The sequence below is a fragment of the Aedes albopictus genome, chromosome 2 (genome assembly GCF_035046485.1).
Source record: "Aedes albopictus strain Foshan chromosome 2, AalbF5, whole genome shotgun sequence".
Taxonomy (NCBI): Eukaryota; Metazoa; Arthropoda; class Insecta; order Diptera; family Culicidae; genus Aedes; species Aedes albopictus.
The window spans coordinates 384,529,413-384,557,099 of record NC_085137.1 but is presented as its reverse complement, the minus strand read 5'-3'; the positions used below and the strand labels follow the sequence as shown (position 1 = coordinate 384,557,099).

Genomic DNA, 27,687 nt, shown 5'->3' with positions numbered 1-27,687 from the left:
ATCAGATCACAGTTTCAACCCCAACCCGACTTCGATTTCGCTTGTACTAAAGTTTGTTTGACGTTGTTTGTTTACACATTTTCCGCCAATCCAGTTCCAACCCAGGTTAAGAAAGAAAAACGGCATTAGATATCGAGAGTGCCTTTCGATGCCGCACGGAGTCTTAGATTCACTAAATGCTCAAAGACTGATATCTTTTTTCGATGCTGCGTCAAGCAGCGTTTATGAAATTGATTGTTTGCGGGTGCCCCCAAGGGGGAGTATTCTTGCCACTTTTGAGAAACCTCTTAGCAGATACAGACAGAGGAAGCTCTCATTACCTGTGGAAGTGCTCATAGAACACTGAACTGAGAAGCAGGGTTTGTCCCAGTTTGATGTTACACCAAGAAGAAGAAGGAGAACTATGTACAAATTCGATAGACAGGAAGGACTTTCTTTCCACACAAATTCTCGCTTACACCACTTAGGGGCTGTCCATTAATTACGTAAGGGTTTTTGGGGGGAGGGGGGGTTTGACAAATCTTACGCGCCATACAAAAATATTCGGGCTGTCATACAAAAAATCTTACAAGGGGGGGTGGGGGTGTCGAAAAATCGCAAAAATGTCCTTACGTAATTAATGGACAGCCCCTTAGGTACGTAACAATCATATCTTCTGTATTACTGAAATGCTTGTTGGAACTCAATTCCTCCCACGCTTCTTCTTTTTTTACAACCCGTCACACATTCAAGCATTCCGCTTCTTCGCCATCACACCGTTCCGGAACTGCTCAGATTCTACCGGCGAAGGTTCCCTCGGCCCGCTGGCTGTCCCACTTTTCGACCCAAACGTTCGGGCAGATATCGGTGAACACGTCCTTGAAGTACTTGCACACGCTGTCGCCTTCGCCCTTAATCTTCTCGCACCGGTAGAAGTCCAGATAGCTCTGGAAGCAATACTTGGTCTGGTTCTGGTTCGGGAAACGGGGATCGAACGGAGCGGCCTTCAGCTCGATCGCCGGCGCATCGGTCGTCTCAGTCGGTTTCGGGCTCATCTCGGCGGGGTGCTTGCTGTGTTGGGCGAAATGATTGAATAGGATTAGTATTGATGGAACAATGCAAGAAAGGGGGGATGTTTCACTAAAAGAAGAGAGGGAGATCGTGCAGGAAACATACGATTTTGTATAAGGCCAATTCGTGTTCAGGGACATTCCCAGTTAGAATTTTTTTCACTTCTTGTTAGAGTGGGTGCAAATTTGTTGAAATTAAAACTGATCCAATTTGAAAAAACTGTTGGTCCAATTGTTCCTAGATATAGTTTTATTAAAACAATTTTGATCGAAATTATGAATAAGTTAATGACTCTGACTACATAACACAAAACTATAAGAAATATTGTACGCTTTTACTTTACCTTTAGTATATTTTATGTTTCACACTACACGTCACTTTCAAGGAGATACAAATGGACATTTCTTTCTTTACTTTTGAAATCATTTCAAGCTAGAGAACTTCCAGACAGTGATGTAAATCAAATATACATTGAAGCCACATTATAAAATTGTAAAATAAATAACAAAACAATAAAGAACCGAACAGCATTCTGTGTTAAAAATTGATCACTGATGATCGAATCATCAAGTTCTAAACCTCCCTTCGAAACTTTGAACTCAGCAGCTCAATTCCTGTAGGGTTTCCTGGAGAAATATCCGGATTGGTTTCTGGAGAAATCCCAAACAAACTTCCTGAAGGAATTTCAAATTTCTGCAACAGTGTGAGGAAATCCCTGAAGATTATCTGGAAGAATTTCTGAAGAAACCCTTTGGGGAGTTCCTAAAAGAATTCATGGAAAAATCTCTAAAAGAGTTCAAATCTCTAAAGGATTTCAATCAGAAGTTCCTGAAGGAATTTCCGAAAAAAAAATCCTGGAAAAATCCCCGAAGCACTTCCTGTTAAAAAAATCTTCAAGAAATTCCTGGAGGAATCTTAGACGGGGTCTCTGAATGAGCTCCTGCAGAAATCTACGACGGAATTCATGAAGAAATTCCTAAAGGAGTTCTTGGAGACGTCCTTGAAGGAAAGGAATTTGATAGGAAACCCCAGAAGGAGTTCCTGAATCAATTTCTCCAACAATTCCAGGAGAAATCTCTCGAAGAATTCCAGGAAAAAATGCTGACGAAACTTCTGTAGAAATTCCTAAAATAATTTCTGGATAAATCACTGAAGGACTTCCTGGAGGAATCCCTAAAGGAGTTCAAGAAGAAATCTTTCAAGGGATTCCGTAAAAAAGTTCACACAAAATTCAAAGGGCAATCCTTGAAGAAATTCCTCGGGAAACGTATGGAGGAGTTACTGGAGAAATTCATGATGGAGTTCCTGAAGAAGTTCCTGGAAAATATACTGATGGAATTTGAGAAAAAAATTCTGAAGCAGTTTATGTAGAAATTCTTGATGAAGTTTCTAGAGAAATATCTCCACAAATTCCAGAAGATTCTCAAAAAAATCCCTGATGAAATTCCCAGGAACTCCTACAGGAATCCCCGTAGAATCCATGGAGAAATTACTGAAGGAGTTCCAGGAGGAGTCACTGGAGGAGTTTATGAAGAAATCCCTCAAGAAATTCCAGGAAAAATCCCAAAAAAAGAACTCTAGGATAAATTACTGACGAGCTCCTGGAGAAATCCTTGGAGAATTCCTCATAGAAATCTCTAAAGGAGTTCCTGAAAAATTCCTTAAAGGTGTTCCTGAAGAAATTTTAGAAGCAATTCAAAAAGGAGCAGCCGGAGAAATATAAATAGGTTTCCAGAAAAATCCCTGACGTAATTTCTGGAGCAATTCAAAAAGAAATTTTCGAAGAAAAATCACTGAAGATGTTTATGGAGGAATTCATAAAATAGTTTATAAAGAAATTCCTCAAGGAATTCTTGGAAAATACCCACAAAGAATTCAAGGTGGCGAATTCTTTCAGGAGTTCCTTGAGATTTTTCCACGGATTTCTTCAGGGTATCAATAGAAGTGCCTTTGGAGATCCCTCCGGCAGTACCCTCACGGATTTTCTAGACATTTCACCAGGAAACCCTCCAGAAGTAACTTCAGAGATCCTTCTGTCAGGAGTTCCTTCTGAGATTCCTCCTGAAAATCATTCAAGGGTTTCTCTTGAAATTTCGGCGCATCCTCAAGGATTTGTTTCGGAAAATCCCTAAGAAATTCCTTCGGGTAATTCTCCAGGAATCCCCTCAAGGATACTTTTCTTGGTGGATCCCTTCCGGGATTTTTTTCAGAGATTCCTCCCGGAATTCTCTCTGGGATTACTCCTGGAATTTCAAAAGGTATTTCTCCAGGAATACCCTCAGAGATTCCTCCATGAATATGACCGGGCAATTCCTTCCGGGATTCTCCCGGCAATTCCTTCCAGGATTTCCCCGGGAATTTCTTTGGAGATTCCTCCGGCAGTTCCTTCACAAATATCTTCAGAAATGCATTCAGGGATTCATCCAGAAGTTTTTTCAGGGATTCATTAAGGAGTTCATTCAAGGATTTTTATAGAAGTTCCTTCAAGAAGTTTTATCATGGATTCTTCCAGGCGTTTCTTCAGGGATTTTTTCAAGGATCCCTCCAAGAATGAAGATTCATCAAGGATTTTTTTCAGGGATAACTCTCAGGGAACGAAACTCTTAAATGATTTATTTGCAACATTCTAGTACATTCGTACAATCGAAAACGGTAATATGAGGTATAGAGTAAAGTGGGGCAAGAGTTTCTTTTGAAGTTTTTGAGCTCAATTCAAATTATTTCTTTCGCGAGTCAAGGTTGTTCGAAGCCTTTTCGAAAAAGAGTCTTTCACTCCAAAAATTATGAAAATTGATCAATATTTCGAAAAGTTATAACAAAATGTTGGTTTTTGATCAAAAAATTGTAATATGCGATGGTCCTTCCATCGCATGGAATGGAATTGTAATGAAATCGAATTCGATATTTTATTTTGGGGCGTAACTAGGTATCTCTTGAAGATGCTTCAGCAAGTATAACTTTTTGCAAAACAGATTTGGAAATCATATTTTACACATAGCGGGGCAAAAGTTCGAATTGTGGGGCAAGAGTTCGAGTCATATGGCCACTTTAGGTAAAAACTTCAAATTCTGCAGAATGTCCATATTATCTCTAAAAATGATGGAATTAGTGAGAATATTCGATCAAAGTTGAAAAAAAGTTGGTTTTCTCTGAATTTGGCGGAAAAGTACTAATTTTTGGTGTAATAAATTTAACCCTAATTTGAGTAAAATCCAGATCGAACTTTAAAGTGTATTCCAGTTCCAACATCAAATATTAATTGGTTTTGGGTATTCCTATTACCAAAGTGTCAAAATAGTGGGCTACGGGTAGCGAAATTCCACAAACACTAGATTCGAACTTTTGCCCCAGTGGTGGGGCAAGAGTTCGAATAAAACACACACATAGAAAAAGTGTTGTAACTCAAAATTGAAAAGACATTTGGTGTAACTTTGTTCAGCAAATTTTTAGCTCATGGATGGTAGAATTACCACACGGTATTTATTTATTTTTATCTGCTTCGATTTTTTGAAAATAATTAAATTTTCAACTAAGGTCGAACTTTTGCTCCACCTTACTCTACCTGTATGTATACAAAAAATGATGTTGTCATTTATTTGCTTCTCTGTATTTTGTTTACGATATGAAGTACTACTACTACAGACAAACAGACGTCTCACTCTACTCACTTCCCATCGTTTCACTTTTTAACAGATTATTTAAATATTCCGTAGTTCGCAAATCGCTCGCTCATGGCGCTCGCATCGCTTTTGCTCCTGTTTGACGTTTGCTCACTACCGCCATCTACTCAGTGGATTTGCGTACCACAGCATAATTAGCATTGGGCGATTATGTTTGCGTGACAATGATTTTTATCGCATTTTCTTCCAAGTGACAGTCTGTTTGTCTGTGCTACTACCAACCACCGGTGGGGAGATGAGGTGGTATTTTACCAACGATAATGCGAACGCACGGTGCGAAAACGGGTGGATATCAGAAATGAAACCGATTTGCACACCTCTACTACTCACCGACTTACAACGCACTGGTGGGGATAGTCTATGGAATTCCTAGAAAAATCCTGGACGAAATCCTTTATAATATTCATACAAGAATCGCTATAGAAACTCCTGGAAGAATCCCTGAAGAAGCTCCTTGAGGAATCTCAGAAGAAATTTCTGGAGGAATTTCTGAAGCCTGTTCCGTCTTGTATTGTTATTGTTGTTGGTTGTTTCACAACTTTTGAGTTAATTGTGTTTCTGCATTCAATAGTTGTCCTAAAAGACGCAAAAATCATGCTGATCGGTTCAACCGTCCGTGCGATTATTGCTTGAATGGAAATTCAAACTCATTTCTAATATACAAGGAATTTTATAACGATCTTTAGTAGAATTGCTAATGACAAATGGTCTTGTGAAAAGCATACCTATTATAAAGATGGGAATCTTTCACTCATAGCCGTTCAAGTACTCATGTACAAATACAGATGTGAACTTGTTTAACTAAAAAAAGGTACTTTATGCAATTCAGTATCATAATTTCTATTGTATGTTACTCGTTGCAAAACTCGATGTTTTCAGCACTTTTCGTATTTATCCAGTACGACTCGTGCTGAAAAAAATCAACTTTTTGCAACTCGTTACATAAATAACTATTATCTATTACATTAGAAACACGTGGTGATCCGGAAACACTGTGGAAGGCTTTTTTTGAAATTTAAGGGCTTCAAATTTTAGGGATTTGCAACTGTATACATATGTAGTTTGTTAGTAAGTTATCACTAAAAGTAATACCTATTCCGTTAATTGCACAAACAAAGAATAATGAAAACGCTAGTTCTATTATTTTCTGAATACGTTTATTATCCACTTAAGTGTTTGCTTCACAGTTTCGGTGTGACTTTCAAACCCATTGTTGCTGTTCACATTATACTTACTAGCTTCCTAACCAATTTAAAGCCAAATGCCCAATCGAGTGTACAATAATTTGCGAATTTTGACCAATGCCAATTTCAGAACGAGAACCTTTTGAAAGTTATGCTAAAGTGCGTCGTCTGGTTTAGAAGAAGTGGGTGACCGCTGCAACAGCAAACAGGAAAGATACTAGCCGTTCACGGCCACGACGCTTCAACCCCCGGGGGGACCGACCAATCTAACACGCTGCGCTTCCCACCACATCTCTTTCGTTTAGATTCTGCCCGCGAAGGTACCCTCCCCGCGTTGGTTGTCCCATCTCTCGATCCACGCGTTCGGGCACAGATCGCCGTACACGTGCTTGAAGTACTGGCACACCTTGTCGCCCTTGCCCTTCACCTTCTCGCAGCGGTGAAAGTCCAGATAGCTCTGGTAGCAGTACTTGGTTTGGTTCGTGTTCGGGAAGCGCGGATCGAAGGGAGCCGCCTTCAGGGGCAGTGTACCGGCAGATGCTGCTGGGGCCATTTTTCGTTCAGGCGGTTCTAGAGTGGGAGCTTACTGGAGAAGGCGGGGCCGTACAGGGGAGGGGAGGTGGGATTGAATAGAGAGATTGAGACAGTTGGACATTGAATACTCGAGAGGCTTGGAATCACATGCATGCACAAATTATCGCAGCATGCAGAATTAGGGAGAGAGGAAGGACGAATGTCGCACCCAACCATCCAGCGGTTGGGCACATTCTCTTAGAATGCATGACACTTTGTGGATGTGAACATGTAATTTATATTCTATCCGTGTTCCAAAAATTGGTACAAAATTGACTGAGTTATAGCGTGAAGTGTCCAAAATATATCCCACTGTTCAAATGGTCCCAGAACCAATTTATTAATGCCAATCACATCAATGAAAAATTTGTAGCCTCATATTTTATCGTCGAGTTCTAAATTTTGATTTCCAATTCATTCCATTCTTTCATTCCAGATCGGATCTGGGCAAATCCGGAACTGATCCGATCAAATTAATGAACGTTTTGACCACGGTAAAAGGCAGTTCCATAGCTAGGTTCCCTCTAAGTATAAACAAAAATATCGCTATGTCAAAATATTAACCCATTATATGGCGACCGTGAAGGATTGCAAAAGCAATTGCAATACCTTCAGAGGCCACGGTTAAGTGCGACGTCAATTCAATTTTGTGATAGCATGCTTTTGAACTGACTGAATGTAACTTTTTGCATGTAGGTAAATATTTCGATATTTATTCACACCCACAATGTTTCATGCATTCTAAGAGCTATAATTTAACGTCGAATTTTTCATAATTTGTGCATGAAACGCGTAATAGGGCAGAATTATACAAGAAAATGCATTTTGACCAGACGAAAATTTCGTATCGTACATGTCTACAATTCTTACAAGCTAGGGGGGCAACCAATTGGAATTTTAAAACTAAAGTGATGGTCGATTGATTCCGGTTCTCATCCGGAACCTCGACATGACTCCCAATGTTGTATTAGGCTAAATATAAACTTTGTCTCAATGGTAATCCTACTAATCGATTGCGCGTAAACCTACATAAATCACTCTTCGCAACCATCCCGTCTCTTTCACTTCACGATTATTCCGCTAAAATTACTGATAAGCTACTTTCTCCGCCGGCGCACTCTACTTTACTAATGGCCGCGTTTTGGAATCGGCATCACAGGACGCATTCTTGTACTTTTTGACCTCCTGCAGATAGAGATTCCACGCGTCATTCGGTGACTCGGCAAACGACTCTTCGATCGGTTTCTGCTTTTTGACCACTCCGGTTTTGAGAATCTTTCCTCCCCTTCGTCGTCCCACGATCGGAATCGGCACTGGTTGGGGTTTTGTCAGCTGGGATGGCGTTGCATGACTCGAACTGGAGGCCACTGGGGCTACTATTGGTACCACCGCGGCTGGGACGACGGCACTGGCTACTACCGTTGCGGTGGGATAACTTTCCTCGCTCGCCGTGGTAGCGCAATTCATTTGCGCCTGCTCTTGCATTCTTTTGAACATCTCCAGGAAGGAACCATCGTTGGCAAATCCCGTGGCAGTGTTGATTACAGGCGTAGGCTTCGGTTTGGGATAGAGCTTTCCCTCGGCAGCAAGGTGAGCCTGCAACTTTTCCTGCATTTTCTTCTGAAATTCGATTCGCTCCTCTTCAGTTTGGATCTCCGGAACGTATTCCGTTTTCGAGCTGTTGCTGTTACTGAAGAATTTGCTAATACTATTTTTGGGTTCCTCTTTTTCCACCATCGCTGAACTATTACTGTTTGAATTGTCCGCATCCATAGTTTTTGACTCAGATCCAGTCTCACCGCTCACGGTTTCTTGTGCTTTGGCACTGGCTGCTGCCTTCATATCCGAGAGCTTTCGCAAGTTCTGCAGCTCCTGTTCTATTTCGATCGACAAATCTCTTCGGCCACGCTCACGATCCTTGGAATAATTGCTTCCCTCACGAGAACGTGACCCATCTCGACGACGATCGCGTGATCGTGAACGACTTTTTCGCTTGCGATCGCGACTTCGACTTCTGCTACGATCTCGCTTGCTGCTGCTACGATAGTCTCGGTCCCTATCGTTTCTATCCCGATGGGAGCGATCACGATCGCGATTCCTCTCGTCCTGATATCGATCCGATCGGTACCGATCATCCCGATGATTGTCATCGCGTCGCCGCTCACGCTCGCGGCTCCTGTCTCGATGTCGATCTCGGCGGTCTCGTTCTCGCTCTCGATCCCTGTCACGATCCCGTTCCCGATCGTGGTCACGACTGCGGTGACGTTGCTGGTCGCGATACTTGTCGCGACCGCTAGATGAACGGGATTCGTCGTCCTGCATCGGTCGATCTAACGAATCCGGGAGGAGAGCTGACCGGCTGAGTACCGGGATCTGGGAAGGTGGGCGCGCGGGATTCTGAAAATACACAGTACTACACATAAGCAACAGTGTGACCAATTGCTCTGCGATGGTAAACGTTTCCTAGGAACATGATAGTGTACAAACGACAACGACAGAGAGAACAAATGTAAGTGAAAAAAAAAAAAAAACTTTAACCGTGTGTTGGTTCACAATGTTGGTTCTTTTCTTCATCGTCATATTTAGTTAGTGTTATTTCCTTTGTAGGATATGTCTGAGCTCTGACAATTATCTTTTCAGGTTCTGCAGATCTCACTGGCTTGCAAACAATCACTATTTAGAAATCTTTGCCTGCGCGTGTGTAAAGCACCACAACTCTAAAGCAGATGTTTCAAAGTTTGAAGTTCCGTGTAACAGAAACGACAATATCACTCTGAATCTAGCTAATATTTTTCAAGTCATACCTGCTCGGGCAGTGTCCAGTTACCAGGCCAGAGCTCTCTTGTTGAGTTCTTAGACCTTTTTGGTTTTAGGAGCAGTTTTTGTAAAAGCTCCATTGTAACGTTTCAGTCTTTTACAAGCGATTTTTGTAGTCGCGACTACAGGAGTATTGTTTATGTTTTCAAATGACAGCATCCAAAATTTTCTTTTAGATTTTTGTATTTCGTTGTTGTTTTGCGCTTTCCCATACTGGGTCCAATTTTTCGTTTGCTTCGCTTTTTTCAACATTTTACGAAGATTTTTTCTCTAGAGTTCCACCATGACATGTCTCTAGTAAAAAAAATCTATAGCAGGATTACAATTTCATTTGTCCCAATGAAGATGATGTATTTTCAGGTTGTCTACTGATTAGTCAAAATAAAATTTTGACTCTAGGAGTGCCTTTTGTGATTTCCTCCAGAAGTTTTTCCGATATGCCTCCAGAGTATCTCGTTGGATTTCTCTCGGAGATCCGTTCAAAATTGATTCAAAATTCCTCCAGGTATTTCCTCTTAGTAGGATAGCTTTCCAACAGGTTCCTCGTGATTTTTGCAAGATTTTTGTGAAAACTTTACCAGAGATTTCTTCCAGAATTTTCCGACATTTCTCTCGGATTTCCTCGCGGGACTTTGCCCGTAGTTCCTCCCAAGATTGTTTAAGTTCGTACTCCAATTTCATTCCGGGATTTTTTCCGACATGTCCCAGTTTTCTCAGGATTTCTTAAAAAGTTCCTCTTGAGATATCCTCAATATGTCTTTGCGAAGTTTCTCTTTACATTATACCTAGATTCCTTCAGTGATAGGAGACATTCCAAAGCAAAATCCCCGCAAGAAGTCTGAGAGCCACTATCAAAGAAATCCCAAAAGGAGCATCCAGAATCTCGGGACAACTTCTAGTAGGGGTTATGGGTAGAGCCGTGATAATCTAGTGAAAGTCTGTAAAATATATCAAGTGGATCACTACAGAAATCCGGCAGAAAGGAACTACGAGGAAAAGCCTGGAAAAAGCTGTGACAGAAATAACACAAGAACTCCATGAGAAATATAAGCAATAGTTCCTGCATAAATCCCACAAGCCACTCCGGAAAAAAAATGCAGAAGAGAAGAAGTGAAACTCCAGGAAGAATTCAGAAAAACTCTAAAAAAATCCCAGGACCAACACCGGAAGAAATCTTTTGAGAAAAATCGCAGGAGAAACTCCGAGAAAAACTCACATGTATTTCTTGAAAAAAAAAACAGGAGAAAGTTCTGCAGAAAGTTATTAGAAATCCCAGGAATAAGAATCCTGTAGCAACTCTGTGAGAAATACCGGAAAGATCTCCTGAGGAAGTCACAAGAGGTAGGAATTGCTGAAAATCTTCGAGTATAATCCCGAGAGAAACTCCAGGAGAAAGTGCGTCGACATCTGCGATATATCCCTGGAGAAACTCTTGTGGAGATATGGGCAAAAAAGCAGGAGGAACTGCGGGATAGATCCCACGAGACACTTTGGGAGCAATACATCTGGAAGAAATTCTGGAAGGAAATTACGTAGCCCTCCATGAAAAAAATCCAAGAGAAATCGGTCGGAATCCTGGAAAATTTACAAGGATCCTGAAAAGAATTGTTTGAAAGCTGGTAGGAAACCGGAAGAATTTTCGCGAGGAATTTAAAAAGGAATATTTAGAAATAGGGCGTGAAAAATACGGAAAGAATTTTGTGAGAAATCCTGGGAGACACTTCAAGAAGTATGTCTAGAGAAGTTCAGGTTTAAAGGATACGTTTGGTCAACGTTCAGGAACCAAAGTTTCAACATTATATGCAGGAATAAACTCATAAAGTTTTACGAATTCCAGTACGCTTGAAATGAAACTGTTGACCAATTTGCGTCTCCCGGATAAAATCAGCTAAAATTCTCTAGAAATTCTAACAAAATTCTTGCAAAAATCGAGGAAATTTTCAAAACTTTAACAGAGATTTCTAAGCTTTTCTATTTAAATTTCTAGAATAATAATTGATATATCTCTATCATATTTCTCAGTATTTCTACCAGATCTTTTAATTTAACTACCGCTTCTAATTCATCAGAACTGCCCATGATCGCATATCAGTCCCATCTTTGCTGGGTTTCCTATACATATGGGACAATTTTGCGATCATAGGCAGAGAAGGTCCTGGGTTTAATCCTTGGCCCGTCCCTTTTCTTCTACTTTGTATCTTCCTATCCACTTTCTCTTACTATCCTCTCTATACCTATATGCAACTCGTTTCTGGTTCTAGCGATGGCTATGTAAAATGCCGTTTCTCTTGCTTCCAACTTTCACAGCACGGTGTCAATCTATCAGATAACGCCTATAAGTTACCCAATCAAGCGAACTGTGCCGCAGCTTCATAGTAATAATCGCATTAATCTATCACCTTACGCCTGGCATCCACGCATCAATGTGTGAATCCTCTGCCAACCATATCCCGCGAACACTCCGTCATCGGCAGGAGTTTGTGCAGACGCAGAGGTATATCCGGTCTGATGTGGATACAAACGATAGCAATCATCACTTCCTTCCTCTTCCCCACATTGCAATCGCAACCTGTCGTGGCAGGCGCCATGGATTACTGCACGAATTTATGCTGGCCTGCTTACTCTCACACGAAATTTGACGTTTAAACCTCAAATTTTCTGTGAGAGTAAGCAGGCCAGCATAAATTCGTGCAGTGGACCAAATATAGATCACACACTGAATGTGCCTGCTAGTCTCCGGCAGATATCTCATTGGTTCCTTGTGTGAATGTGGCTGATCTGGCGATACTGGAGTAGCATTCACGAGCAATCAATCAAGCTCAAACTCGAGCAAGGTTTCTACTAGATTTTTTTATTTTGATAGGTAGCATCAACTCTATTCACCTAAATTTTGGGTTTCAAATTAAACATTTGTCCTCACTGTTCCGATCAATAGAGATTGTACGTTATAAGTTGAACATTTATAATGATTTCCCGACATTCCCAACTGGGTGTCAACCTGATAACGGAACAACTAGTAGTAACCCTCCCAGAACCAAAATTATGAACCAACACATAAACATGAATAAAAATAAAAGAAAACAATCTAAACTTTCAAACAACAGAACCTAGGAAACCTTTGCTAAAAAGTGTAGTGTAGTTAAATGGCATTGAAACAGTCATAAAAAGGTACATTACTCTGTCCAGTGACGGGGACGGCTCCTCGCTGAAGGATCTGTATACTCCTGCACGCGTTCGCTCCCTGCCGGGATATTCAGCTTCAAAACAGCAGCAAGCAGATCAGCGGTTCCGATGGGGCAGCAGCTTTGTTGTTGTTGTGTGTTGGTTGGTTGATGTTACGCTTTTGATGCGGTTCTTGACTGAATCTGAGAAGCTTTCTTCTGTGCCTTTCTGTGCGAGTCTCTCTCTCTCTCGCGGGTAATTTCGAGTCCTGAAAAAATGTGCACTCCAAGGTGAGTTTTTCTTCGAAATGCGCGGAACTTACGCGGAATATAATTACTTCTGCAGAGTAGGTATTACACTTTTGGCTTGTGGTACATTTTGATTTTGGCTCAGTTTTTTTTCGCTTTGATCCCATTGTTTCTGATTTAGTGCTTTCCGGAGGGCGGGTGAGGAAGTTCGTTCCCGGTTAATGAGTGGGAAAACGCCCCACAGGTTTTCTTAAAGGCCATTTGGCTGTGAGGTGAGGGGCAATGGTCCTTGCCAGATTGAAGTGGGAGAAGTAAAGCCCATTTGTTGTCTAATGGCTCTAATTTTAGTTAGTCCTAAAATTCTGGAACAACTCTGGCACTGCGACACCCTCTTGTTTCTTTGCTATTGAGTAAACATTTCCGCGGAAGGATATTCTTTGCGCAAGTTTGAAGTGACAGACGACCGAAAGGCGATGAAACGCTTACATAACAACAAAGAAATGGAGTGCTTTGATGGAAAAGCAAGTTTCACCTTCCGAGAGCGGTGCCACTCCCGACGGAACTCGCACCCTAGCAACTGGAAGGTGAAACCCGCTAGAACGACGAGCCATTACATAATTTTCGAACCCGAACCAAATTTTCTTCGCTAGCACACTACCATTCTATCGCACCAGGAATCCCATCAGCCCTTTTTCCCCCATTCGGACGGCAGCCGAAAAACCCCACATGAAACACACCCACAATTCCCATTGAAACCCTATCGTTCGACGTGAAAAATGCATTTTCTTACAAACGGAACAGGTTACGGAGGATGCCGGGCATCCGCTCCGGACGGGAAAGTGGCAAAATTACCTGATTCGGGAACGCTAGGAAAATTTTTCGCACGCACTTGACACACACTGCTCTTACGACTGTGACCTGGACGAGTTAAGATGGCTGCCTGCTTCGATTTTTCTCACTTTCGGGAAAAAATCGCAATCTGACAGAGTTGTCAGTTCGATCGGCGACCGCCGAAGACGGTAAAGTAGAGTTTAACGAAACTATTTACAAACATTAACCGGCGAATCACCCCTCGTTTGAGTAAACAGTGAAACATTTCAGCACAGCTGATCCAAATTACATCACAACAGTGACGTTTCTCTGTGATGTTTGGTCTGCAAAACACTCTGCATGCCCGGTGTTTTAATTTCAAAATTTAGTTTAAAATTTTCATCATAAAAATCAAGCAATGCCTGCCGAAGGACACCAACCCGAAGTAACGAAAGAAAAAGTGCCCTGCCGGACGTGTACGGACTTTAAATCATGGTCCAAAATGCAGCGGAAAGCGCTTTCCACGAGTGCAAAACCACCCTCGTCCGAAGTGACGACACCCAAAACTGTCGATACACCTCCCCCACCGGAACCAAGTGGGCCCCCAAAGCACTGCCCCCTGGATAAGGAACGGCTCGGGCGACACACGTGGGGCCTCCTGCACACTATGGCTGCCTACTATCCGGATGAGCCCTCCCCGCAGGATCGGACCAACGTGCAGAAGTTTTTCGAAGCATTTGCCAAGGTGTACCCCTGCGAGTACTGCGCCAAGGATTTCCAAAAAGAGTAAGTACATCTATAACATCTCACGCATCATTTTTCGAAAATAACCTTCCCATATTTTTAGGCTAAAGGATTCGCCTCCGGAAGTCAAATCACAACACACACTGTCCCAGTGGCTGTGTCGGATGCACAACCGGGTCAACGTAAAAATAGGAAAACCCGAATTCGACTGTTCCAAAGTGAACGAGCGCTGGCGGGATGGGCCGGCGGATGGTTCCTGTGATTGACTAATATAGTTATAAACCAGCTACTTTGTTATGGAGCAGCGTGATGTACAGAATGGTGGGCAAACGAAACGGCCAAGATCGCTTGAACCTCCGAGAGATGCAATCAACCTGAATAGTATTGAAAATACAAATTGTTTGGTGTTAATTTACTTGCTTTTCTTGTCATTTAGTGTTCGCCTATTCTATCTACATATTCTAAATGCTCACACAACCAGTATTGGAAAACATCCTGAAAATTCCGATATTTTCTTGATTTTTTAGACATAAGATGCCCATCTAACCCCATCTCCCCTATCGTTCCCAGATGAAATTCGGGACATGGTCGTAAACGTGGCAACTGTGTAAATGATTAGCAAAGTTTGCGCTATGCAATAATAGATGGCGCCCGTATTTCACGCATTATATGTACATATACAGCAGTGCCATCTGTCCTTGGACACTCGAAACTACTTGTGGAAAATGCACCGAGAAACATTTCTACTCAGTCACTGAGTTGGTCTTACTCAGAAATCGTCTGAATCTTTGTTTTTCTTCCAGTCAGAGAAAATAGGTAGAGAAGCGAATAGTGTGAAGCCAAAAATACCTTATCGAACCGTCAAACTGGTATCCTATCGAACAAAATCAACAAACCTTGACGATTGCCGCATAAGTAAAGATAAGTATTGCATTCGTTTCAAACATATTTTCACCAAAGTTTCCAAATATCATGGATGACAGTGCAAACAACATTGATTTCTTGAAATAATGAAAATTGTTCCATTTTGGAACATCAGTTTGATAATGTCTAGTTAATAAAACAACAGTATAGATAGTTTTCAAATGCGGTATGCGAGATAGGCACTACCTTCGATGGGTGGATTAATCTGCTTTGCCGCAGTTGCCAGCATCCGAGCGATGAAATCAAAACAGAAAAAGTGTTGCCGTTCTGGCGGCTGTTCACTCTTCGCTTCTCTACCTATTTTCTCTGCTTCCAGTTAAAAGGGGTACAACTCATTGGCAAGGGTTCGTTCAAATATTACGTAACGCAAGGAGGGGAGGGAGGAGGTCTATCGTTGTGTTACGCTTTACACAAATTTTCAAAATTTTCCATACAAAAGTTGTTACGTGGGGGAGTACTTGTGTAGGAGAAAAATATGGGTAAATTTCACCCATATTTGCGTAATGAAAAATTCTGTTTTATTTTTCAAAAAACTATCGGAAAAATAGATAAAACTTAATTGATTTTTATAATGTTATTTGATAGTTACATATAGTTTACATAGAATATATTTCACTCCCGGAAGTCCGAACTTGTTTGCGCTCGGTGCTCCCGGACGGCAACCAGCATGAATGAATGAGCCATTTTACGAGACGTTTCGGATCAGCTGAGGGAACGTCCATAAATTACGTCACGCTTTTAGGGGGGAGGGGGGGTTCAGTAAAGTGTGACAACCCATACAAACATTTCAGAGGTCTCATACAAAAAGTGTGACATAGGGGGGAGGGGGGGTGGAAAATTGGAAATTTTTGCGTGACGTAATTTATGGACGCTCCCTGATCGCTCATTTCATGAATGGAAATTTGACAGAAGGTTGCGCCCAAGCCCGTGAGTGTTAATGTCAATATCAACACTGTTGTCGTTTCGTAAAATAGACTATGGTGAGGTTTAAAACATTTACTCGATAGTGAGTTTTTGTCACTTACACCACAGAGAACAGACATCCAAGTCCAGTTCCAAAGCTGTGTAAGGAATTTAACGGTCATTTGAAATGGCAACACAAGTGGCAACATCGTGATGGAGCTGCTATCGCAAAGTTCCCAGGTTGCAGTCAGTGATGAATATAAAACTTATCAAGATATGCGCCCAAACAAACAGACGTAACACTCGCGAAACGACTTGGCACTAGGGGACTGTTGTGGTCTTCTTGTTTTCTTACCCAGCATTAAAATTATGCTGCTGTGTTAAAAGATAGGTTGTCAGCTTGAGCCGTACGCTTGAGCCGCAGTTATGTTGGCTACGAAAACATTGCATTGGAGGGATAGGGATGCCAATTCCTTGCTTGGCACATGCATTTAACGATCAATTCAAATTTTATTTGATTTGCGCGATCCTTCCACCAGAGGCTCTAGTGTTCGATCGCTTTGACGTTTGCCAGTGTACACGTTGCTGAATGATGTAAACGAAAATTACAGGCGATTTGTGTAGTAGTGTACGTGTTAGATAAACAACAGAGAACAGACGTTTTGCCTCCAACAAAAATACGTCGAAAACGTGTGTAAAGGACTTAAGCGTACTTCAACGCCACCAACGGAGACTGCCCCACATATAAAGTCAATTTTACCCCACGATAGCAGTGTTCATCGTTAAAACACACTAGCCCACACAGCGACACGAGTGCCAAACGGCCAAAAACGGCGAGCACTGGAAACAAAAGTGACAACACAACAATGTAAGTGATGGAACGCTAGCGCAACGGGAGCACAACGACATACTCTGATATTACCGTTACAAAGTTTTACACAAGGAAGAAAGCAAAGATAGACGTCTATTCTCTGTGGATAAACGTCAAATCAAAATTCTACATGGCCGACAGTGTCTCGCGCGGTTATACCAACAGATGGCAGTGTACGCATGGAAAAGACACCGGGCAACAATTTTTAATGAATTTCCTCTAAGAGTTACGTCTGTTTGTCCGTGATATGCGTATTCACCACTGACTGTAGCAACTTGCTGCTTAGATGATACTAATGTGCTCAACGTTAAACACTGAACATTAGTATGGGACAAATATCAAATCCTCGCTCCAGTCGACTTTTTAGATCCCATTTAGGTCCCATATGAACTGTGCAAAATTTCAGCGCAATCGGCGAAACTATAATTTAGCGCAAGCGGTTCAAAGTTTTCATAGGATTTACTATGGGAAAAGTTACACTTTCAGATAAAAAATCCCAGAGGTCGCCCCTTGTCTCCTTAATTCAAATCGATCAACGTTTCTTGTAGAAAAATAATTCATGAAACTTTCCTTCGAAGACCTCAAAACAATTGGATGCTTGTGAAAAAAGTTATTAATTTATTACCGATTAGTGATCCAACGAACGGCTTTTTGTTTTGTTTTATTAGCAGCACTGTAGCTGCTGCCTTGGCTGCTGCTGTTTGGCAGCATCCATTTATTACGTAACGCTAAAATCGACCATTTTTGACCCCCCCTCCCCCCTCCGTTACGCTTTTTTGTATGAAAACCCTAAAATTTTTGTATGGGCCGTAACACTCGGCTGTACTCCCCCCTCCCCCTAGAGCGTTACGTAATTTGTGGACGGCGCCTTTCTGGGGGTGGTGATGCCTCCCGCCACCCCATGCAACAACGACAGCAGCAGTGCTGCTGATAAAACAAAATAAAAAGCCGTTCGTTGGATCACTAATCGGTAATAAATCAATAACTTTTTCCACAAGCATCCAATTGTTTTGCTGTCTTCGAAGGAAAGTTTCATAATTTTTCTACAAGAAACATTGATCGATTTGAATTAAGGAGAAAAGGGACGACCTCTGGGATATTTTATCTGAAAGTGTAACTTTTCCCATAGTAAATCCTATGAAAACTTTGAACCGCTTGCGCTCAATTATAGTTTCACCGATTGCGCTGAAATTTTGTACAGTTCATATGGGACCTAAATGGAATCTAAAAAGTCGACTGGAGCGAGGATTTATTTTTTTCCATACAAGCGTGTACCATACTACTGAACATATTCAACTTCTTACACAACGTTTGAAAGAACATTTGTTTTAGAGCTTAGATGTTTGTTTTCTGTGGAAAAATAGACCATTTCCGTAAAAAAAATGTCCAGGTCTTTAGATGCGGAAGTCACCTAGCTAGGACTTCACCAATAAACATGTTGTTAAACGCTCAACAGCAATGTAATTTGAATGTTCCATAACGTATTGTTCTCCTTTTCTGAGTTTATGTTTATAGTTGACGAAGCTGAAAAGAACGCATTCGACCGCATGAAACACCAGCATTGTGCCGGTAAAACTTGAGCCTCACTGCCCTACACTATCTACATTTATGGTGTTCACGATCATATTGCCCTGTGTACCTTTCTCCATCTTGCGCATGGTATGTAACTAAACATTACAAATCCGTGCGTAATTATAATATGATGATAAGCGTTTAGTCGAGGCGTACACTGCTGCTGGCTCAACGAACAGCTTGAACATAATCGACGGTGTCGCCCCTTGTACGCGTCTGAGTACCGCTTAAATGAAACGCCCACGCTGGCGCTGCTGCGCGAGTGCGAGAGACCTGTCAACGCCAAAACGCGTCCACCGAGGAGCCCCCAAAGCCCTTCGCGCCTTCGCCTTCGCAGATACGGAATTATATGCTTTGTTTAAGTATCTTACGCATGTAGGGTTTCTGAGTTCGTCGTAGGCTTTTATTACACTAATTGATACAGGAAAGACCATAGTCGTCGACAGTGTGAACTCAACTGGCGCTATGCTCTGAGCCTTTGAGCATTGCAGCAGCTGTAGCGGAGAAGTCGCACCACCAAGTCAACTCAAGCACAGAGAACAGACGTTTAAGCTCGAACAAAAATACGTCGAAATTGTGTGTAAAGGATTTAAGTGTTCCTCAACGCCACCAACGGAGACTGCCCCACATACAGAGCCGTAGCGTGGTCCCATGGCGCCCTTGGCAAGCATGCAGGTTGGCGCCCCACAACAATTGAACATTGTTAATTTGGAACAAATTGTAGTAAATTTTTATTTTATCAAAGCTTCTTCAATAGTTGGAATTTGATAGGGTATGTGTGCCATCAGTAATCTCATGCTCCCATTTTCATCCTATTCGAAAACAAGCGATTACGGCACCGATTGACTCCGTTCTTTTTGTTTTCATCTGTGCTCACTTCGAACAAAAAATACAAAAATAAGAAACAAAACAAACAGCGCTTCAATCCTTTGTTTTTCGTGGGATGAAAATGGGAGCCACATGCTTAATAAGGGAATAAATACCCTATTTCGATTAAACAAATTCCCCCGCATTTGTTTTTTTGTTTTCAGGAGTGTTTTTTCAAATGTGTTTTTTAGGAATTTCAATGGGAGTCATCCAAAAATTTACCCAAATTTTTTTCTCTTAGACGAATATAAGTACAACGGCGTTTGTATTGAAGAGCTTCAGAGCTAATTACCAATTTCTGGAGCAGCTCTTAAAGAAATACCTGAAAGAATGACTGCAAGAATTTGTGGATAATCACTGGGAAAATTTCTGCAATAATATTTGGAAGAACTTTCGAAGGAATCTCTGAAAAAGTTCTTTGGGAATTCTGCAAGATTTTCTAAAACAAGTCCCTAGAAGGTTATATGAAAAAATCCTTGGAGGAATTTCTTAAGGAATCTATGGAAGACTTTCAAAACAAACCTTTTTGATGGCAGGTTTTATAACGGGAAACCTGGAGAAATTTCTGAAGTATTCCATATTTATGATTTTCTGGATGAATTTATGAGGAAATTCATGAAATGTATTGTAGCAGAAATTAATGGAGGAATCTCTAGTGAACATGGAACAATTTCGGAAGAAATCAATGGGAGATTTGATAAGTAAGGCAATATATTCCTTTTTCCTAAGAGAATATATAGAAGACTTTCTAAAGGAACTTTTGGTCGAATTAAAAAAAAAATCTATGAAAAATTTCCTGAAAAAATGTCCCTGGAAGAAATTTTGAACGACGAAAGGATTTCTAAAGAAATCTCTATAGTATTTTCTGTGGGAATCTATGGGAATTTTTGAGGACATCTATTGAAGGGTTTCTAAGAAATATTTGAGATTTTTTACAGGGATCCCCAAATGAATTACTGAAGGAATCTCTGACAAATTTCTAAATAAATACATTGATGATTTTTTCTGGAGAAACCTAGAACATATTTGTGAAATAAAAGTATAAACCCCTAGAAGATTTTTTGAAGGAATCTTTGCAGAGTTTCCTTCGAGCAACTTTTCAAATTTAACCCTGAAAGATTTAAAAAAAATATCTGCAAAAAATTCTTGAGGAAACTGTGGAAAATTATCTATAACAATCTTTGGAGCAATATCGGGAGGAAGATCTTAAAAAACACATGATTAATTTCAGATACTGTAAATAGTGAAATCTTGGCAACATTCAAGAAAACAATAGTATCATCCTGTTTCCTTTAGACTTAGACCATTTTGGCGCCCCCCTAAGGTTGGCGCCCTTGGCAGGGGCCAACCTGGCCAACCGCACGCTACGGCTCTGCCCACATATAAAGTCGATTTGACCCCACGATGGCAGTGTTCATCGTTAAAACACACTAACCGACAAAGCGACACGAGCGCCAAACGGCCAAAAACGGCGAGCAGTGGAAACAAAAATGACAACACAACAATCTAAATGATGGAACACTGGCGCCACGCAACGGGAGCATAACGACATACTCTAATACGACCGTTACAAAGTTTTATACAAGGCAGAAAGCGGAGATAGACGTCTGTTCTCTGTGACTCAAGTGGAAAACCACATGTTTTCATGATAACATAATTAACGTCCTCCGCCTGCGCTTGTCTCGGTGATGATGGGAGGCATTTAGGGCTGAATTAGGCGTATGTCTGCCGCTTGCTTCTGATCAATGCGCGGAAGAAATAAAAACGGGAAATGACTATTTTTAAAACTGGTGATGTATTCACTTAAGGCGATATTGCACTCTTCTTTAAAAATATTAGCATTAACATAGCAATGACAGTTAACAATGCATATAGAACCAACAAATAGAGCTTAACCCAATAAACATTTTTGCTGTACAAGAGTGGAACAAACCACTCTCAAGCAAACTTGAGCTTAAGCGAAGACGGCTAATAACAAGACAGACAGCTCCCACCCTGTTGCAGGCGACATGGTTGAAACGCCCTCAACGATTCACAGGAACATTAAAATATGATTGTGTGCGTGTACATGCAAATACTTACACGCAAATGGTAGCATTGCATGCACACTCATTCATGATGTTGTTCCCTGAAGTCGTTCGTGGCGCTAGTGTGCTTGTAGCTCCCAAGGTATATGGAGAAAGAGGGAAGATGTCTGTCTTGTTATTAGCCGTCTTCGGCTTAAGAAAGCTGAGCAACGGCAGCTAGTTCTGTTTCTTGGGAAGCCTGAAACACATAGCGTACTTTTCGTCGAGGTTTACCTTTTTTCCATTTTTTATGGGAAATCTGTCAAACTGTCACGCACACGTAAACGTACGCATTTTGTGATATTGTACGGTATTTGTACAACATGCCTTGCCCACAGTATTCTTCCAGCTTTGGCCATCTCCAGATACTGGGTTCGCCGCAGAGTACAGCGAGCTCATGGTTCATACTTCGCCACCACACACCGTTCTCCTACATACCGTCGAAGATCGTCCTTAACACATGTCGCTCGAAAACTCCGAGTACTTGCAATCGCATTACATACACCTTTTAGAGCGATGTTGAAGAGTAGGAATAGAGTTCTTCACTTTGTCGCAGTCCCCGGCGCGATTCCGTTGAGCTGGATAGTTCACCCGAAATCCTTACGCAGTTTTGCACACCTTCCATCGTTGTTTTGAGTAGTCTGGTCAGCTTCCCAGGAAAGCCGTTTTTGTCCATTAGTTTCCAAAGCTCTGTGTTGTCGATACTGTCGTATGAAGCCATGAAGTCGATAAACAGGTGATGGGTTGTAATCTAGTATTCACGACATTTCTGGAGGTTTTTGCCGTACGGTGAAGATCTGGTTCGCTGTCGACCGGCCGTCGATAAAGCTGGCTTGATAATTTCCCACGAACTTTTTTTTTAGGTGGCAAACGACGGAAGATTAGCAGATTACCCCTTACCCCTTCCACTCCTCCGGTAGCAGTTAGATTTCTCAGATTCTGGCTATAAAACGGTGCAGACAGATGGCCAACTTTTCTGGACTCATATTGATGAGTTCAGCTATGATACCATCCTTACCAGCAGCTTTGTTGGTTTTAAGCTGGCTAATGGCATCCTTGACTTTCATCAGCGTGGGAGTTGGATCATTTCCATCACTAGCGTGCGCAGGGTTCTTGCTTAGGGGGGGGGGGCACCATAATAATGGTGCAATATATGTACGATCATGGTGAAAAATAGAATTATGGTGTTACACGCAATATGAATTCCCAAGTAGGGGTTTCAACATGTTGTGGTGCTAACATCGCCAAGTACTTCATATTGGGATTCTGGAGAAGGCTTCGGATGGTGATAATTTCAAGGCATTACGAAACTTTAATATGAAGTCATTATCTCGACTCTTATAAAATTTTATAAACGTATCAAATACAATGGAGAATATCGAGAAAATTATCAATTATAGGAAAAAATATTATCGTTGTGAAAGAATTTTGATCCTGGACAATTAGTGATGCTAGAATTGGAGAATGTCAGAATTCCTAGATAGAACATTTTGATCGAAATCTTTGTTGCAATCTACAGAGATTCCTCCAGGATTTCTCCAAAGATTCGTGCATGATTCCTCCAGGAATTCCTCCGAAAAATCTTCCAATAATTCCTTCAGAACTTCCTCCAGGAAGTCTCAAATATTTCTCCAGGAATTCCTCAAATAATTCCTCCAGGAATTCCTCCAGTATATACTCCAGGAATTCTTCCAAAATTACCTCCCGGAATTCCTCCTGGAATGTCTGCCAGAATTCCTCCAATATTTCCTCCACGGAATCCCCCAAAAAATTCTAAATGAGTTTCTAAAGAATATCTTCCTGGAATTCCTCGAGAAATTCCTCCAGGAGATTCTTCAGAAAATATCCAGGAAATTCTCAACGAATTTCTTCAGGAATTCCTGAATCGATGAATTATTTCAAAAAATCGTTCTTAAATTCCTCAACAAATTCCTCTAGAAATTTCTTCAGAAATTTCTCGAAAAATAACGCCAGAAATTCCTACAGGAATTCCTCCAAAAAAATTTCTCCAAGAATTCCTCATGAAATTCCTCCAGGGATTTCTCCAGAAAAACCTCTAGCAATTTCTGCCAGAATTTCTCCAGAGAATCCTAAGAGAATGTCTCCCGGAACTCTTCCAAAAATTTTGCGAGGAATCCCTACAGGAAATCCTCCACAGATGTCTCCAGTAATTTCTCCAGGATTTTTTTTTTCAGGAATTCCTCCAGGGATTCAATAATGAATTTCTTCTGAAATACCTCCAGATATTCCTTTAGAAACTCCTCGAGGGGTTTCTTCAGACATTCACGGCGTGTGTATGGGAAAAGTTTATAACAAAAAAATAGGCATCGTCAAATTTTTCACTATTCAAAAATAGAGGCTTTCAGCTTTCATTTGCAGGGTCCCTCAAAAAAATCCACCGAGGGATCCCGAACAACTTTTTCAGAATACTGTTTTTCCCCATACAAAATGCACGGTTCCAAATTAATCCCTATTTCTACTTAACAAACATACCCAATTTTTGTATGAAAAAGTTCCCCCGATGGAATATTTCGATGTTGGGCTTGAATGAAAGCTGGTAGCGTCAACTTTTACGTAGCGTAAAAATTAGCGATGCCCATTTTTTTGCAATAAATTTGTTCTACCAGACACACCGTGACATTTCTTTAGAAATTCCTCCAATATGCAACTAGTGATTTCTTTCAAAAATTCCTCCACGGATTCCTGCAGAAAATCCTAAAGGAATTTCTTCCAAAACTCTTCCAGGAATACCTCCAGGGAACCCTCCAGGAATTTCTTTAGATTTTTTTTTCAGAAATTTCTTCTGGAGTTTCTCCAGGGATTCATTACTGAATTTCTTCAGAAATTCCTCAGAAACTTCTTCCAGAAATTCCTTCAGAAATTCCTCGAGGAGTTCTTTCAGACATTTCTCCAGGAAGCCTCATATATTTCTCCAGAAATTCCTCAAATAAATCCTCCAGGAATTCCTCCAGTAAATACTGCTAAAATTCTTCCAGAGATCCCTCCTGACATTCCCCCAATATTTCCTCCACGGATGCCTCCATAACATGTTAAAGAAATTTCTCACAGAATTCTTCCACGTATTCCTCAAGAAATTTCTCCAAGGATTCTTCCATGGATTCCTCCAGGAAATTCTCAAACAATTTCATCAGGAATTCCTACAGGGATCCATCCATGAATTTTTTCAGAAATTCCACAAAAATCCTCCAGAAATTCCACCAGGAATTCTTTCAGAAATTTGTCCAGGAAGAACTCCTGAAATTCCTCCAGCAACTGCTCTAGGAATTTCTGCCTGAGTTCCCCAAGAATGTCTCCCGGAACCCTTTCAAGAATTTCTCGAAGAATTCCACAAGAAATTTGTCCAGGAAATCCTCCACGGATTCCTTCAGGAATTTCTTCAGGATCTTTTCCAGCAATTTATCCAAGAATTCCTGCAGGAATTCATTCATAAATTTCTTCAGAAATTCCTCAAAAAATTCCTCCAGGTATTCCTTCAGAATTTGCTCGAGTAGTTCCTTCAGACATTCATCCAGAAATTTCTCCGAGATGCCTCCAGGGATTTCTCCCCGAAATTCATCCATGAACTCCACCAGAAAATCCTAAAGTAATTTCACCCGAAACTCTTCCAGGAATTCCTCCAGGAGTTCCTCGAATGATTCCGTGAGAAATTCCACCAGGGAATCCTCCATGGAATCCCCTAGGAATTTCTCCAGGTTTTTTTCCTGAAATTTCTTCAGGAATTCCTCCAGGGATGCAATAATGAATGTCTTCAGAAATTCCTCCAGATATTCTTTCAGAAATTTTTCGAGAAGTTCCTTCAGACATTCCTCGAAGCCTCATATTTTTCACCAGAAATTCCTCAAATAATTCCTCTGGTAAATATTCCAATAATTCCTCCAGAGATTCCTCCTGAAATTTTCTTTTAGGAATGACTGTCAGAATTACAACAATATTTCTTCTAGGGATTTCTCTAAGAATTGATCCTCGATCCTGATCATTCCTCCAGATAATCCTAGATAAATTTTTAACGGAACTCTTCCAGGAATTCCTCCTAGAATTCCTCGAAAAATTCCCCCATGGATTCCTCCAGGAAATTCTCAAGGCATTTCTTCAGGAATTCCTCCGAGGATTCATCCATGAATTGCTTCAGAAATTCCGCAAAAATTCCTCCGGGAATTCTTTCAGAAATTTCTTAAGCAAGAGCGCCAGAAATCCTACCAGGAACTCCTCCAGGGATTCCTCTAAAAATCCTCTGGGAATTTTCACCAAAACTACAGGGATTTCTCCTTGCATTCCTCAAAGAATTCCTCCAGATTTTTTTCTTGGAGTTTCTTAAGGAGTTCCTGCAGGGATTCGTTAAAAAATTTCTTCAGCAATTCTTTAGAAAAATCCTGCAGAAATTCCTCCAGAAATTCCTTCAGAAATTCCTCGAGGAGTTCCTTCAGAAATTTCTCCATGAAGCCTCATATATTTCTCCAGAATTTCCCCAAATAATTCCTCCAAGAATTCTTCCAGTAAATACTCCAGAAATTTCTTCAGAATCACCTCCAGGAATTCCTCCAGAATAAGCCCCATGAAATTTCTTCTAGAGAAAATCCTCTAGAAATGTCTGCCAGGATTTCTTCAATATTTCCTCCAGGGATTCTTCAAGGAATTGCTCTACAGATTCCTCCAGAAAATCTTAAAGGAATTTCTACCGGAACTCTTCCAGGATTTCCTCCTGGAATTTCTCGAACAATTCTTCAATGGATTCCTCCAGGAAATTCTACAGGAAATTCTCAAGGACTTCTTCAGGGATTCATTCCTTCAACGATTTATTCATGAATTTCTTCAAAAATTCATCCAGAAATACCTCCAAGAATTACTCCAGAAAATCTTCTAGGAATTTCTGTCAGAATTTCTCCAGACAATCTTAAAGGAATGTCTCCCGGAACCCTTCCAAGAATTCCTTCAGGGATACCTCCATGGATTCCTCCAGAAATTTCTGAAGGATTTTTTTTTCAGGATCTCCTTCAGAAATTCCTTCCTCCATGGATTCCACCAGAAATTTCTCAAGGCATTAATCCAGGGATTTTTCCAGGAAATCCTCCACATAACAGGGATTGCTGCCGGAATTCCTACAGAAAATTTTCTAAGAATTTCTGCCAGAATTCCTCCAATATTGTCTCCAGGGATTCTTCCAGCAATTCCTCGACTGATTCCTCCAGAAAATCCTAAAAGAATTTTTCCCGGATCTTTTCCGGGAATTTCTCTAGGAATTCCTCCAGAGATTTCTCCATGGATTCCTCCGAAATTTCTTCGGGAATTCATCCATGAGTTTCTTCAGAAATTGCTAAAAAAATCCTTTATTAATTCCTTGAGGAGCTCCTCCAGACATTCCTTCAGGAAGCTTTAAATATTTGTCCAGAAATGCCTTAAAGAATTCATCCAGGAATTTCTCTAGTTTTTTTTAGTATTTTTTTTTATTCTTAATTTACAGCTCAATTGTCCACGAGGGCACTACGTGAGCGATTTCATTTGACAGCTGCATTTACATTGTGTACAGCGCCTAGATGTATATTCTATTTTACTTTATCGAACTGGTTGCCTTTCTGCTGCTTTCATTTTTCTACTCTACACATGGTAGAATGATGAGCACAAGGATGATGGATGGCCGTTCTTCCTTTCCAGGCCGATTGGGGGTCCATTATGAGTAGCAGTTCGCCGATATCCTGGTATCCGGCTCCGTTTGAGCCACGGGGCTCAGAAGAGGGTCAAGTGTTAGCCACTCTCGGGGGGAAGAGCAACTGATGAAAAATTGCAAGTGCCGGGGCTGGGAATCTAACCCATGACTATCCGCATATGAAGCGAACGTGTGACCAACTACGCCACGGGCCCCGACAAAATTTCTCTAGTTATTCCTCTAAGAATTCATAAATAAATTCCTCCAAAAAATTCTGGAGGAATTTATCCATAAATACCTCGCGGAATGCAAACATGGATTCTTCCAGAAATTTCTCCAGAGATTCCTGAAGAAAATCATCCAGGAATTTCTCCAGGAATTCCTCCAGGAATGTTTCGCAAAAAATACCTCAAAGAATTCTTTCGGGAATTCCTCCAGGAATTCCTCCATTCATTCCTTCAAAAATTTCTTCAGTGATTCCATCTTGAATTTCTACAGGGATTCCCCCAGGATTTTCATCAAGGATACCTTAAGGAATTCCTGCTCGGATTTCT

The 27,687-nt window shown here is 41.0% G+C and overlaps 4 protein-coding genes across 5 annotated transcripts; 1 reads left to right on the top strand and 3 right to left on the bottom strand.

Moving 5' to 3' along the window:
- Positions 1–636: 636 nt before the first annotated feature.
- On the bottom strand, positions 637–13,705 carry LOC115270006 (cytochrome c oxidase subunit 6B1-like). 2 transcript variants are annotated; one of them, XM_062853134.1, is made up of 2 exons: positions 13,567–13,705; positions 637–1,050 (listed from the first exon to the last, which is right to left on the bottom strand). In XM_062853134.1, exon 2 carries the CDS (start codon positions 1,032–1,034, stop codon positions 771–773), a length of 264 nt encoding a protein of 87 aa, XP_062709118.1. In that variant the 5' UTR covers positions 1,035–1,050; positions 13,567–13,705; the 3' UTR covers positions 637–770. The 2 variants fall into 2 exon arrangements, with proteins under 2 accessions (XP_062709118.1, XP_062709119.1); XM_062853135.1 differs by having other exon boundaries at positions 637–1,046; positions 13,567–13,704.
- Positions 5,866–13,705, bottom strand: LOC115270025 (cytochrome c oxidase subunit 6B1). The gene is made up of 2 exons (XM_029878939.2): positions 13,567–13,705; positions 5,866–6,500 (listed from the first exon to the last, which is right to left on the bottom strand). The coding sequence occupies exon 2, from the start codon at positions 6,465–6,467 to the stop codon at positions 6,216–6,218; it is 252 nt and encodes an 83-aa protein (XP_029734799.1). The 5' UTR covers positions 6,468–6,500; positions 13,567–13,705; the 3' UTR covers positions 5,866–6,215.
- LOC109400727 (zinc finger CCCH domain-containing protein 13) lies at positions 7,294–13,560 on the bottom strand. The gene is made up of 3 exons (XM_019673223.3): positions 12,804–13,560; positions 12,482–12,734; positions 7,294–8,884 (listed from the first exon to the last, which is right to left on the bottom strand). The coding sequence occupies exon 3, from the start codon at positions 8,807–8,809 to the stop codon at positions 7,607–7,609; it is 1,203 nt and encodes a 400-aa protein (XP_019528768.3). The 5' UTR covers positions 8,810–8,884; positions 12,482–12,734; positions 12,804–13,560; the 3' UTR covers positions 7,294–7,606.
- Positions 13,706–13,837: 132 nt separating the features above from the next.
- On the top strand, positions 13,838–14,683 carry LOC115270005 (FAD-linked sulfhydryl oxidase ALR). The gene is made up of 2 exons (XM_029878923.2): positions 13,838–14,310; positions 14,372–14,683. Exons 1-2 carry the CDS (start codon positions 13,943–13,945, stop codon positions 14,532–14,534), a joined length of 531 nt encoding a protein of 176 aa, XP_029734783.2. The 5' UTR covers positions 13,838–13,942; the 3' UTR covers positions 14,535–14,683.
- Positions 14,684–27,687: the final 13,004 nt, after the last annotated feature.